Raw genomic sequence first — 15,273 nt, forward strand, 5'->3', positions numbered from 1 at the left:
ATAGATTTTGAAATATTAACGTCCCATCAATCCATCAGCAACTACATCTCAAATAAAAGCGCGATAGAGACCCCCCCCCCCACACACACACTCTGAGCTGAAAAGGCAGACGATAATGAACTGATTATCGACATATTAGCAGATCTAGATAAATAACTGAATTTTGGCAGATCTGTAGGTATAGATTTCAAGTATGTAATTATTTTGTTTTTGGTTATATTATCACCTAAAATGCATATACAGTACTGTCATAAATATTTTAACCGCCTACAGAACACAATATTCAATGTCTTTTATTTGGCAAGATGTATACAAAAGATGGATGTGCCTGTAGTCCTACACCGTAAGACATATTGTTTTTGTTTTAGTGCTATCACCCACAGAACAAAAATATAGGGTGATGTCTTACGGTGTAGGACTATGTGTGCTTGATTTATAATGCCAAAAATATAATCAGCACAGAGCAGTATTCCTGATCCTAAATTTATATTTGCCTATCAAAAAAGAAAATTTTTTTGCTCTTATTTAGTTAGTAAACGATCTTCTAAATGATATATTCTCGATGATTACCTGTAAAAACTTTATTGTTCTCATGATTTAGTAGTCCGTGTGTTGTTTTCCGGAAGAAGCAAGAGATTTAAGCGTATAACAGTCCCTCTTAATAAAGTACAACCAAGTAGCTTGATCTGTTCGGAGGTAAATTATGCATAGAAACGCTTGACAACTTCACAACAGTGATGAAAAAGTTGATAGTTTCTCACAGTCGAACGTAGTAAAGGTAATATTAAATGCAAGGCGAAAAAGCATTGTTCCAATCTTTAATGTTTTGAAGATGTTATCTTTAAATGATTGGAGCACGTACATGCAGATTATTGAATATAGTGACTTAAATGTTATTTTAAAATTATGTTGCGCCTACAGTACTGTACGGTACATTTGCGGAAAAGTCCCTAAACAAATTTCAACCCCCAAGACATTTTAACTCCAAAGACAATTCGGCCTGGACATTTCGACTCCAAGACAATTCGACCCCAACTTAATTGAACGTGTCCCGTGTTTACGTGTGGGTCATATACTAGCGACAAACTGACTATAAACGGGATACACATCAGTCAGATATACCGAAGACGACTGAGACAGCTGTTCAAGTTTTCTGCACAACATAAGCATGTTTTGCTGTATGAATATTAAGAGAATTTAAACTGGAGCCAAACAGCAACAAACTTAATGGTTGAAAAAACAAGTGTGTTCGTTTGTTATATATAATTAAAAGAAAAAGATACGCTGCAATTCTAGTACCTGGTAGACTATCAATCTTTTTAACAAATAAATATAACTGTATACATATATGGTGTAAGAAACAAAGGGTATTTAATGGCTTGAGTAATTCATACTTTAATGTATGATTCATACAATTCACTTAGTATTATATCAAAATACATCCGATCAAAATGTCACAATTCGATTATCAAAAGTAATAACCAAGGATTAAAAACCTCAGTGCTGTCAGCATCTTCTTTAATTGCATGCATCAATGAATCATGGTTTGATTAGTGTGATTGGCCATTAAAAATGTGCTTATTATTGTTTTAAAATTTATTTGGCTCTTTTGATTTCTTTCCATTCAAATTAGCATGTATTCATTAACTTAATAAAAGCCACTTAGCACTGTTTTGTTTCTTTCTTTAATTGCAGGCATCAGTGAATCACTGAGTCATTAGTGGGATTCACAATTAGCAATGTGCTAATTATTGTTTTACAATAAATTTGGCTCAGTTATAAAAATTTTCAGTATATGGTAAATTATACTTCTTTTCATTCAAATTAGCATGCATTCATTAACTTAATAAAAGATACTTTAATTATAATTCACTGTTGACATTGTTTTTCATGAATTCATGATTTGGGGTCGAATTGTCCCATGGCTGGGGTCAGAATGTCTTGTGGACTAAATGTCTTAGGAATTTTCTTGGGGTTGAAATGTCTTGCTCCCTGCAGGAAATACCCCCAAACTCCTCCCAAAGTAGTTACTACATTGATTGAAGCAGTCCTTATAAGAGACCCACGAGTAAACCCCCAGAACAGAACTGAATATTAACCGTAACTAGTGTCATTCAGGAGTGTTCATAATAAACATTTGCATGAAACCAGTTATCACATGATTATTACTTATTTATTATTCTATGCAGTATTTGTGTTAGTTGCTGAAGAAAATGGTACCTTATACTACATGTTAAATGTTTCCTTCTCCAGATTAAAATATACTACACAGATTCAGGAAGAAGTAACAGTCATGGGGTAACTGGTTCTGTGCAGCAATTGGTAAAGACTTTACTCATTGTTTATAAATATTGCCAATTTTGTTAATCATAAGTGGAAGTGTTTGCAAGGTACACAGACATCACCACACATAAAAAATTAAATAATGATAATAATAATAATAATAATAATAAAGGCATTATTAGTTGCATGGAATTAATCGTCTTTGTGGCCTCTGTTATATTCATATTTACATATATAGTACATAGTTGCATATACAATAGGAAAGGCACACACAACTCCTAATTATTTCTATAGAAAAAGAAAAAAGATATCATCAGTATCAATCTAAATTTATATGTGGACTTAATTGACAGAAAATTTTGTAAGAACTTGCTTAAACTAGGTACATTGTGTATATACAGTGCAAAAATAATAAGATCACAAAGTGGAAGTTTTCAGAATTGATACATAAAGTTGTAGTTTATTGCCATATCAAACCATTTCCACTTTTCATCCACTAAATTAGCAAAGTTTTTATGTTCGCACTTTCTCTGACTTGGTTCCAAATTGGTGACCACAAGTATTGAAAACTTTTTTTAAAGAATTTTGTTTTGTTTTTGGAATGGAAAGATGATGATGAGGTGTGATTGTAAGTGTAATCAAGAGAAGATGGTGTAGGAGTACATGAAATGAGTACAATATAACATTAAGATGGTGTAGGAGTACATGAAATGAGTACAGTATAACATTAAGATGGTGTAGAGTCAATGAAATGAGTACAATATAACATTAAGATGGTGTAGGAGTACATGAAATGAGTACAATGTAACATTAAGATCCTTTGTGTCTTACTGTACTCCTAGCATTTCTCATACTTCTTTACTTATGTTTTTTTCTTACTTTTGATTGCACTGTTTTCTGTTATCATTTAATTTTGTCTAAATTCATGCTGCTTTTTTGCATGGCTGTGTACTATATTTGCATAAATTACAAAACCCATGGATTAGATAAATTTTCGTGGATTAGTAGACATTTTATTATGGTGATTCTATGGGCTGAGATCTGAGCCTTGATTTCAAACTGCCGTATGTAAATTTTTTGTTTAAGAATGGGTTCTTGCACTTGGAAAGAAAGTAAAACATTTAAAACATTTGGTAAACTGCTTTGGTTGTAGATTCTGCAGTATGTAATGTTTTAATGCACACTTATTGACATGTTTGCTGCTTTTCTTTTCATTGGAGGTGAATCATGCTACCATTAACACAGTCTGCAGTAAGGGGAGAGGAACCTTCGATGTTCCTCCACAGACCCTCAGTGGAAAAGTCACAGGATGTACGTCATATCCTTGCTAAGACATTCCGTGAGCTGTTCACTCGAGATGCCATTGGACCAGACACAGTGAAAAACCTCTCTGTGTCAAAAGGAGGGGATGATCCATATCATGAAAAATATGTAGAGGCTTTGCAGAAGGTAAATTCTTTATGTGCATTTTTCTTGCACATATCTAGGGCCCTGCAGGAAGGTTGTGATGTAATTTTGTGATTGTCTTTCTAGCATCAGTTTCTCTTTAACCTTCATCCATTCATTGATTTATCCATCTCTTTATCCAGAATATTTGACTGTAATTATCCTTTGTCAAGAAAAAAAAAATGTGCACATATTTTGTTACTATTTGTTGACTGTAAATTCAAGAGATTTGGATTTTAGCCATTCATTTTACAGCTGCATTCCCATGTAATGTAAATTGAGATAAGGTATTGCATGATTCTGTGTGCAACCTAACAAAGAATGATCAAACATAATTTTTAAAGGTGTGCCCTCCATCGGAGAGAAAGGGGTTCATTTCCTACTGAACTAACAAAATAATTTATATGTAAGCTAAGGCAATTTCCAGCTATTATTCTTGTTTCATATACATAGTCACTATAATGTTTTATTCCCCTATTTTACAAATTAGATTTTATTCCATTATCTGAAGATTTTACAAATTTTTCTCCATGTATGCTGTAGATTAAATCAGTTCAAGAATAATGGCCTTGATGCAGTTAAAAACATTTTAAGCGGTATTTAACAATACATGATGATTTGCTCTGAAAACATGCCACAGAATGCATTAGGCAGACTTAGCTGATTGGATTTAAGTTACAATTTTACTTGATGCGATTTAGGTATTTGATGAGCATCAGAGAAGACTAGACGAGGCAGCCATGTTGGAGCGCCATATCATGCAGGCGCAAGCCAGGGCAATGTCAGCCGATGAGAGAGCATTGAACAGAGATGCCCAGAGTTGCAATAACTACCATGAGCTGGGACTACCTCCAGGTAAAGACATGCACAGCTATGTTAGTTCAATTTGGAACACTTTTTTTTAATAAAAATTCTCAGAAAGAGACTTTGGAGTACTCTTATTGATAATTCCATATTAGGATAGTTTTTGGTGGCTGCATTCAACTTTAAACATACAAATATTAAGTGAAGCTCAATATTTTGCAATGCAAAGGAGAATTGAAGAATGCTGATGTGAGTTAGTTTTATTGATGTTTTCAGTCTGTACCAGATGATGTTGAAATTTAGCTGAGAATGATGTATTCGGTCTGTACTAGATGATGTTGATATTAAGCTGAGAATGATGTATTTGGTCTGTACTAGATGATGTTGATATTTAGCTGAGAATGATGTATTCAGTCTATACCAGATGATGTTGATATTTAGGTTAGAATAATGTATTCAGTCTGTACCAGATGATGTTGATATTTAGCTGAGAATTTAGTATTTCATCTGTACCAGATGACGTTGATATTTAGCTGAGAATGATGTATTCCGTCTGTACCAGATGATGTTGATATTTAGCTGAGAATGATGTATTCAGTCTGTACTAGATGATATCTGCATCATATGGTACATACTGAATACATCATACTCTTTGGTTGGTAGGTTGTATAAATTAGTCTTGGAAACAGTTGTTCATGTTTTGTAAACAATATTTGGATTAACCAGTTGCTTATCTCACTGAGATCAAAAATTAGTCGGCTTACATGAGATCAAAAATTCTTCGGCTTACATGAGAGGCCTGTGATGAATGGAGAATGCAAAGAAGCCATATATGATTATTTTTGTGACCCATGAACCAAGATTTTACCTGCCTTTACAGACAAATATTAAATATTGAATGACCCTAGACCTAATGAGAAAGGATGTAAGTCACGTATCTTCTCAAATATTAACTGTTTCATCAGTTGGCATTAATTCACAGGCAAATAGATGAAGGTATCAAACTAAGCCTTATTGTTTCCTATATATTATTATATTTTTAGTAGATCTTTCTGTCTGGTAACAAACATTTTGGCTGGATTAGGGAGATAGAAGCCTCTGTCATCTTGCTATATTTGTAAATAATTTATTATTCAGAATATTGTTTCAGTGTACATGAAAAATCACTTTCTTTTCAACCATTCAGGCCTTTCCCATTTTCGCTCCTGTTTGGATGCAGGCTTACTGAGGAAACACAAGCTCCTGACCCCTGAGGACTATGCCACAGGGGAACCAATCAGTGTGTCCCCTCCATCAGGTATCAATAAATTTTTGCTCAGCTGACTCTTCTTGTAGAAGTTCTTGACCACCAACTCTTACACCTAAGTGTGATCCTTCACTAAAAATGGAGAAATTTTGCAGAATTTTAGTCAGTCACAGAGTCTCGTCCTGTGAATTTAATATTATCTTTTACAGCCAAAAATTTCTTACCCATATATATGTAAGTTTTGAATGTTGACTGGTATACAAACCTGAGTTTGAAGCTAATGAACATGATTAGAATCCTCCAACAAACATGTTTTAATAATGTAATATATCCCTTGTGAATTAATGTTTTAATTTTGTAAAATACCCCTTGTGAATTCAAGAGATTTTAAAACATATTAAATGTTTCAAATACATACAAATTTTGTATTGCTTAGGCAGTAAGTGTGGTTTGAGTTGTCCTTTCAATTATTTTATGTCAGTGCCAACCAAAATCTATGTATTGTCTATTTTGGGTCAAAATTCCTGCTGAGTTTTTTGTGTTGACAACCTAGGTGGTGTATGTAGAAATGTACTGGAACTATAATAGGCAAATGGTGATGATACAATCGGTTTATCTTTTAGTCATATAAATTGATGCATTTTAAATTGTTTAAATGTAACTACAACCAGAATATGTCTGATGTATGAGCATGCACCTTGAGTAATAATGAGTTGTCAAGGGACTATTATTGATTGCGTATTAATGAGTTGTCAAGGGACTATTATTGATTGCATATTAATGAGTTGTCAAGGACTGTTATTGATTGGATATTAATGATTGAATATTAATGATTTGTCAGAGGACTATTATTGATTGGATATTAATGATTTGTGAAGGGACTTTAATGATTGGATATTAATGAGTTGTCAAGGACTATTATTGATTAGATATTAATGATTGGTCAAGGGACTTTAATGATTGGATATTAATGAGTTGTCAAGGGACTATTATTGATTGGATATTAATGAGTTGTCAAGGGACTATTATTGATTGGATATTAATGAGTTGTCAAGGGACTATTATTGATTGAATATTAATGAGTTGTCAAGGGACTATTATTGATTGAATATTAATGAGTTGTCAAGGGACTATTATTGATTGGATATTAATGAGTTGTCAAGGGACTATTATTGATTGGGTATCAACGATTTGTCAAGAGACTTTAATAATTGGATATTAATGAGTTGTCAAGGACTTTTATTGCTTGGATATTAATGATTTGTTAAGTGGCTATTATTGATTGGCTATTAATGAGTTGTCAAGGGACTATTCTGATTGGATATTAATGATTTGTCAATGACTGTTTTTGATTGGATATCAATGATTTATAGAGGGACTATTTTTGAATGGGTATTAGTGATTTGTTGAGGGACTGTTTTGGATTGGATATTAATGATTTGTCAGGGACTATTTTGGATTGGATATTAATGATTTGTCAAGGACTATTTTTATTGGATATTAATGATTTGTAGAGGGGCTATTTTTATTGGATTTTGATTAATTGTAGAGGGACTGTTTTTGAATGGATATTAGTGTTTTGTTGAGGGACTATTTTTGATTGGATATAAATGATTTGTCAAGGGACTGTTTTTGTTTGGATATTACTGATTTGTCAAGGTACTGTTATTACAACTCTATGGTTGTTAAGTAATGGAAAAGAGCAAAAGCCAACAACATTTTTAACATTCAACAAATAATTTATTTCCCTAGAATACAAAGTGAAAATTTAAAAAGAACTTGCATTATTGCAAATTAAATCCCAGATTATCCCAAAAAGTTTTATTTATAGGTCCTAATGTATAAGGTTCTGATTAAATTCCAGCGGTGTGCAAAATAAGATCCAGCAGTGAAGGCATTGATGGTAGTCTTGATTGTACTAGTGTACCAGTGGCCTGAAGTGTGACAATGTATTAATAGTCATCCAATTAATCACAATAATATAATCCAAGATGTCCTTGTATGAATTTACTATAATTCCAAATTGATGTTTCTGTCCAAGAATATTATTGAGCTCCTTGTAATTCCAGAGAATATATAAATAAACAAATAAATAAATAAATAAATAAGTGAATAATGAAATGCTCCAGATTGCTCTTGACTCAAACAGAATCTATGGAGAAAGAGAGGTGTGAAAAATGAAGTAACTTAGCATTATGTAGTATGGCAGTAATATTTTATTTCTGAATATTTTCTTTGTTTTATTTATTGATAATCAGTTTATTAAAGCTCATTGCCTCAAACTCTTAACAATATTTATTTTGTGCTTTAAACAATCCAGTCATTGATTTGTTTATTTGTTTATATTACCAGGAAACTGGATTTATGTTAGCATGTTGGTCTTCATGCCTTCCCAGTTTTGTTAACACCTATGGGAAGTTTCAAAATAAAGTTTAAAGAATTCACTTCTATAGGTCACATTTTTTAATGCTGACATTAAGACTCTTTTGTAAATCTTTCAATTAGCTTGCTATGCATCATGTAGACTCATAATTAATTAATTAATTAATTAGTTTACACTTTATTTATGAAAAAAGGATCTTACAGAGCTGTGACACATATGCAAGATGAAGCAAATGTCATGTTTTTCAAGAACATTCATGAAATTGGAAAAATATATTACTTTCTTCTTTGCTGTATGTAGCATACAAGGAAAAAATATATTTTATGGTAATATGTTGAGATGGCGAGCACAATCTTTTGATTGGTTCTGTTTCAGTATATTGTGGAGTCAGCAGAAATAAGATTTCAATTTTACAGTAAAACCTGTAAAAATTCAAATACTTAAATACTAATTGTCTTCTTATTATGTCCGAAGTTCTTGTAATTTCTATAATCCAAGAATTTAGTGTGCAAGTTATTCAATTTATTTAAAAATTATCTGTTTAAAAGAAGTATTTAATGGATAAACAGTAATTATAGAAATTAGTTTCACTGCAATATTAATTAAAATATAAAGACAGAGGTTTGAACTAATATAGCAGAAAAAAGTTAACTCTTATTAATTTTCCATTCAGAGGTTTACAGGAGGTATTAATTTTACAGGTTTTGCTTCATATTATCCAGTTGCAACCTCTTTTATGTTTTTTACTCATCTGGCCTGCCATACATCATTTGTACATGTTCTTTAATCATCCGGCCTGTCATACGTCATTTGGAAGTTTTTTAAAATCTGGCCTGTCATACATCATTTGGATTTTTGTTATTATTAATTTGGCCTGTCATACATCATTTGGAATTTTTTTTATTAATCCAGCCTGTCATACATCATTTGGGTTCCTTTTTTTTTTATCTATTTGGCCTGTCATACATCATTTGGATTTTTTTAAAAATCAATCTGGCCTGTCATACATCATTTGGATTTTTTAAAAATCAATTGGGCCTGTCATACATCATTTGGATTTTTTTTTTATCAATTTGGCCTGCCATACATCATTTGCACATTTTATTTACTCATCTGGCCTGCCATACATCATTTATACTTTTGTTTTAATCATCTGGTCTACCATACATCATTTATATTTTGTTTTTACTCATCTGACATTTGTAAAATTTCTTGGTTCATCTGGCCTGACATTTGTTGTGCTTCATTTGCTATGTTTGCATATTCCAGATTCTCTTGTCTATTTTGATTTTCATGGTGGTAATTTTAGATGCTACATTTTTATTGGGCCATTCCCTCACATGCTACAATTACACACTATTATTATATCTATATTATTTACCCACCCATTACTACAATTACAAGCTGTTGTTATATCTAACTTGATTACCCACTCATAGTACAATTGCACACTGTTTTTATACCTATATTGATTACCCATCCATGCTACAATTACAAGCTGTTGTTATACCTATATTGATTACCCATCCATGCTACAATTACAAGCTGTTGTTATACCTATATTGATTACCCATCCATGCTACAATTACAAGCTGTTGTTATACCTATATTGATTACCCATCCATGCTACAATTACAAGCTGTTGTTATACCTATATTGATTACCCATCCATGCTACAATTACAAGCTGTTGTTATACCTATATTGATTACCCATCCATGCTACAATTACAAGCTGTTGTTATACCTATATTGATTACCCATCCATGCTACAATTACAAGCTGTTGTTATACCTATATTGATTACCCATCCATGCTACAATTACAAGCTGTTGTTATACCTATATTGATTACCCATCCATACTACAATTACATGCTGTTGTTATACCTATATTGATTACCCATCCATGCTACAATTACAAGCTGTTGTTATACCTATATTGATTACCCATCCATGCTACAATTACAAGCTGTTGTTATACCTATATTGATTACCCATCCATGCTACAATTACAAGCTGTTGTTATACCTATATTGATTACCCATCCATGCTACAATTACAAGCTGTTGTTATACCTATATTGATTACCACTCATGCTAAAATTACACACTCTTGTTATACCTATATTGATTACCCACCCATGCTACAATTACAAGCTGTTGTTATACCTATATTGATTACCACTCATGCTAAAATTACACACTGTTGTTATACCTATATTGATTACCCATCCATGCTACAATTACAAGCTGTTGTTATACCTATATTGATTACCCATCCATGCTACAATTACAAGCTGTTGTTATACCTATATTGATTACCCATCCATACTACAATTACATGCTGTTGTTATACCTATATTGATTACCCATCCATACTACAATTACATGCTGTTGTTATACCTATATTGATTACCCATCCATGCTACAATTACAAGCTGTTGTTATACCTATATTGATTACCCATCCATGCTACAATTACAAGCTGTTGTTATACCTATATTGATTACCCATCCATGCTACAATTACAAGCTGTTGTTATACCTATATTGATTACCCATCCATGCTACAATTACAAGCTGTTGTTATACCTATATTGATTACCACTCATGCTAAAATTACACACTGTTGTTATACCTATATTGATTACCTATCCATGCTACAATTACAAGCTGTTGTTATACCTATATTGATTACCCATCCATGCTACAATTACAAGCTGTTGTTATACCTATATTGATTACCCATCCATGCTACAATTACAAGCTGTTGTTATACCTATATTGATTACCCATCCATGCTACAATTACATGCTGTTGTTATACCTATATTGATTACCCATCCATGCTACAATTACAAGCTGTTGTTATACCTATATTGATTACCCATCCATGCTACAATTACAAGCTGTTGTTATACCTATATTGATTACCCATCCATGCTACAATTACATGCTGTTGTTATACCTATATTGATTACCCATCCATGCTACAATTACAAGCTGTTGTTATACCTATATTGATTACCCATCCATGCTACAATTACAAGCTGTTGTTATACCTATATTGATTACCCATCCATGCTACAATTACAAGCTGTTGTTATACCTATATTGATTACCCATCCATGCTACAATTACAAGCTGTTGTTATACCTATATTGATTACCACTCATGCTAAAATTACACACTCTTGTTATACCTATATTGATTACCCACCCATGCTACAATTACAAGCTGTTGTTATACCTATATTGATTACCACTCATGCTAAAATTACACACTGTTGTTATACCTATATTGATTACCCATCCATGCTACAATTACAAGCTGTTGTTATACCTATATTGATTACCCATCCATGCTACAATTACAAGCTGTTGTTATACCTATATTGATTACCCATCCATACTACAATTACATGCTGTTGTTATACCTATATTGATTACCCATCCATACTACAATTACATGCTGTTGTTATACCTATATTGATTACCCATCCATGCTACAATTACAAGCTGTTGTTATACCTATATTGATTACCCATCCATGCTACAATTACAAGCTGTTGTTATACCTATATTGATTACCCATCCATGCTACAATTACAAGCTGTTGTTATACCTATATTGATTACCCATCCATGCTACAATTACAAGCTGTTGTTATACCTATATTGATTACCACTCATGCTAAAATTACACACTGTTGTTATACCTATATTGATTACCCATCCATGCTACAATTACAAGCTGTTGTTATACCTATATTGATTACCCATCCATGCTACAATTACAAGCTGTTGTTATACCTATATTGATTACCCATCCATGCTACAATTACAAGCTGTTGTTATACCTATATTGATTACCCATCCATGCTACAATTACATGCTGTTGTTATACCTATATTGATTACCCATCCATGCTACAATTACAAGCTGTTGTTATACCTATATTGATTACCCATCCATGCTACAATTACAAGCTGTTGTTATACCTATATTGATTACCCATCCATGCTACAATTACAAGCTGTTGTTATACCTATATTGATTACCCATCCATGCTACAATTACAAGCTGTTGTTATACCTATATTGATTACCCATCCATGCTACAATTATAAGCTGTTGTTATACCTATATTGATTACCCATCCATGCTACAATTACAAGCTGTTGTTATACCTATATTGATTACCACTCATGCTAAAATTACACACTGTTGTTATACCTATATTGATTACCCACTCATAAAAAAGTACAAGCTGTTGTTATACCTGTATTGATTAACCACTCATATGTCAATGACACACCGTTATTATATCTGTATTGATTACCCACTCATACCACAATTACATGATGTTGTTATACCTATATTGATTACCCACTCACACCACAATTACATGATGTTGTTATACCTGTATTGACTACCGACTCATACTACAATTACACACTGTTGTTATACCTATATTGATTACCGACTCATACTACAATTACAAGCTGTTGTTATACCTATATTGATTACCCACTCATACTACAATTACATGATGTTGTTATACCTGTATTGATTACAAATTCATACTACATTTACATCATGTTTTTATACCTGTATTGATATGGTTTTCATGACAAGAAGCCAGTTATGATGAAACTTTTGATTATTTATTTTGAAAAATTTGGTCAAAGTTGTATGGCTGGTAGTCTGTGGGATTATTTGGTTTCCATTGCAACCAGATATGAAGTTTGGTAGCTTATCTACGATCACCAAGGTTATCAAACTTGCGAGCAGTATTATGCATGTAAGTTTCCATCAGATTTATTTATTTGATTGTAACCCAAGCAACCATTTAGTGTCCTAATGAAAGAGGTATAAAGTATATTTTAATATCATCAGAATAAAAACTGATTAAACACTTCAGGAAGGTTCCTTGTCACAGTTAGTACAGAAATTGTGCATTTCTTCATCCTCTCCTTCCTTTCAGGAACAACCTAGTGTGTAAGGAAAATATGTACTGAGTTCTCTTGGCTGCATAATTTATATCCAGTCTTAGTCAGACTTGGAATACAATTTTATAGCATGATGATCTCTGACATACTTAACAGTGAGTAAGTACCATGCATATTCATGAGTAAGAACCATGCATATTAATGAGTAAGAAACATGCATATTAATGAGTCAGAACCATGCATATTAATGAGTAAGAACCATGCATGTTCATGAGTAAGAACCATACATATTAATGAGTAAAAAAAATGCATATTAATGAGTAAGAACCATGCATATTAATGAGTAAGAAACATGCATATTAATGAGAGGTAACCATGAATATTTATAAGTGAGAAACATTCATATTCATGAGTGAGAACCATGAATATTCATGACTGAGAACCATGCATGTTAATGAGTGGTAACCATTCATATTAATTGTATATCTGATTGGTATAGGTTGGTACTATTGTACTTTGAAGACTAATTATATCTTTAGATCTTTAAAAACATTGACAATGAGTGAGGGTTCTGCATATTAATCTGATAATTGTATTTCTGATTGGCATAGGTTGGTACTACTTTGAAGATTAATTATATCTTTAAGATCTTTAAAAACTTTGACAATGAATGAGAGTTCTGCATATTAATGAGATGCTGTTGTATCTGATTGTCTCAGCTTGGTACCACTCTGAAGACCACCTGTCAGATCTGATCTGGTTTTGATCAGACTTGGACTATGATTTTGTATCATCAAATCTTTGATGGGTTCAATGATTACTGAGATTCGTGTATATTAATGAGGTGAAATTGCATGTGATTGGCTGAGCTTTGTTTCTCTCTGAAAGCCATACCTCTGATTTTATTTTAATTTGATTTGACATAAATTTGGTAGAAAATTACATGTATAATATTGTTCCAAAGTGTGATAACAGCCAACTTGGTGACATTATATATGATGCCAAATTACATTTATTTTAATCAAACTTTGAATGTGGGCTTATATCATTAAGACCTCGGATGGGTTCAGGAAAGAGATCTTTAATATTGATGAGATTATCTTTGAATCTGATTGGCAGAACATATTGCCACTATAGAGGCATTATTTCTGGTCCAATAAATTATACAGATAGCACTAGAGGACAATTCAAGTATAGAAACACACATGCTGAGTTTGATCTTAAATTTTGATATGTGATATGCATCAGCTGCTGCCCATTTCTAGACTAAGATTTCTTTTTAGTATTTGTTTTAGGAAAGTTTCAGAGGGAGTGATTTTGTAGCATTCAGACCTTTAATATTCTTTTGTTCCTTTATTATAAAACTATCTGGGACACAATAGCTGCTATTGTAAACATGACATATTACAAATTTTGTTCAGTGGACATTCTTTGCTGCATGGAAAATTGTGGGTTATGGGAGGTGAGTTGTTGTGACTCAAAAGAGGATAATTATACAAGGGTCAACTTTCCCATGCCAATCCTTTGCCATGCCCATCATTTGCCATACCAGTCCTTTCTCATGCCAATCCTTTGCCATGCCAGTTCTTTACCATGCCAATCATTTGCCATGCCTGTTCTTTGCCATGCCAGTCCTTTGCAGTACCAGTTCTTTGCCATGCCAATTGGTTTTTGTTTTTACAGATTCAGTTTCTCTATCCAGTTTTGAAAATGAAAATGTATACATTTGATATCTGTAAGACCCATAGATGACCCATTCTAGACCCTGACTTAAATCTGTTCCAAGACCCATAGATAACCCATCCTAGACCCTGACCTAAATCTCTTCCAAGACCCATAGATGGCCCATCTTAGACACTGTCATATTAAAATCTTGTTGTATTTTAATATTGTCATTGTCATGTTGAAGTATTGTCATATTGAAATGTTGTCATATTGATGACTGATTTATGTGAATACTAAACATTCCACTATTTGATGATACATGCCAGATGAGCAAATGTTAGACCCATCTTAGGGCTCTTGTTGAAGTTGAAACTTTAGAAATGAAGCAGAATTAACATTTTTTGCTGTTGTTGTTTACTGTTTCTTTGCAAATGATCAAAATTATCATTTAATGATTGGTTTTCCTCTTTGCATGCAATTTTATATTTGTAATTTTTCAGG

General features: G+C 32.6%; 1 protein-coding gene across 3 annotated transcripts in view; it reads left to right on the plus strand.

Moving 5' to 3' along the window:
- Window positions 1-689: 689 nt before the first annotated feature.
- The window catches only part of LOC149781001 (deleted in lung and esophageal cancer protein 1-like), a 122,086-nt gene continuing 107,502 nt past the window's right edge, over window positions 690-15,273 (plus strand). For 2 of the 3 annotated variants that reach the window (XM_089938114.1, XM_089938116.1), the window contains exons 1-4: window positions 690-778; window positions 3,504-3,732; window positions 4,431-4,584; window positions 5,720-5,830. In XM_089938114.1, coding sequence (XP_089794240.1) covers window positions 3,511-3,732; window positions 4,431-4,584; window positions 5,720-5,830 — 487 coding nt within the window. In that variant the 5' untranslated portion in view covers window positions 690-778; window positions 3,504-3,510. Of the gene's footprint in view, window positions 779-2,253; window positions 2,323-3,503; window positions 3,733-4,430; window positions 4,585-5,719; window positions 5,831-15,273 lie in introns of all 3 variants that reach the window. The other variant, XM_089938115.1, reaches the window with a different exon arrangement.

Source organism: Sinohyriopsis cumingii, chromosome 16 (genome assembly GCF_028554795.1).
Source record: "Sinohyriopsis cumingii isolate HCF-2022 chromosome 16, ASM2855479v2, whole genome shotgun sequence".
Lineage (NCBI taxonomy): Eukaryota > Metazoa > Mollusca > Bivalvia > Unionida > Unionidae > Sinohyriopsis > Sinohyriopsis cumingii.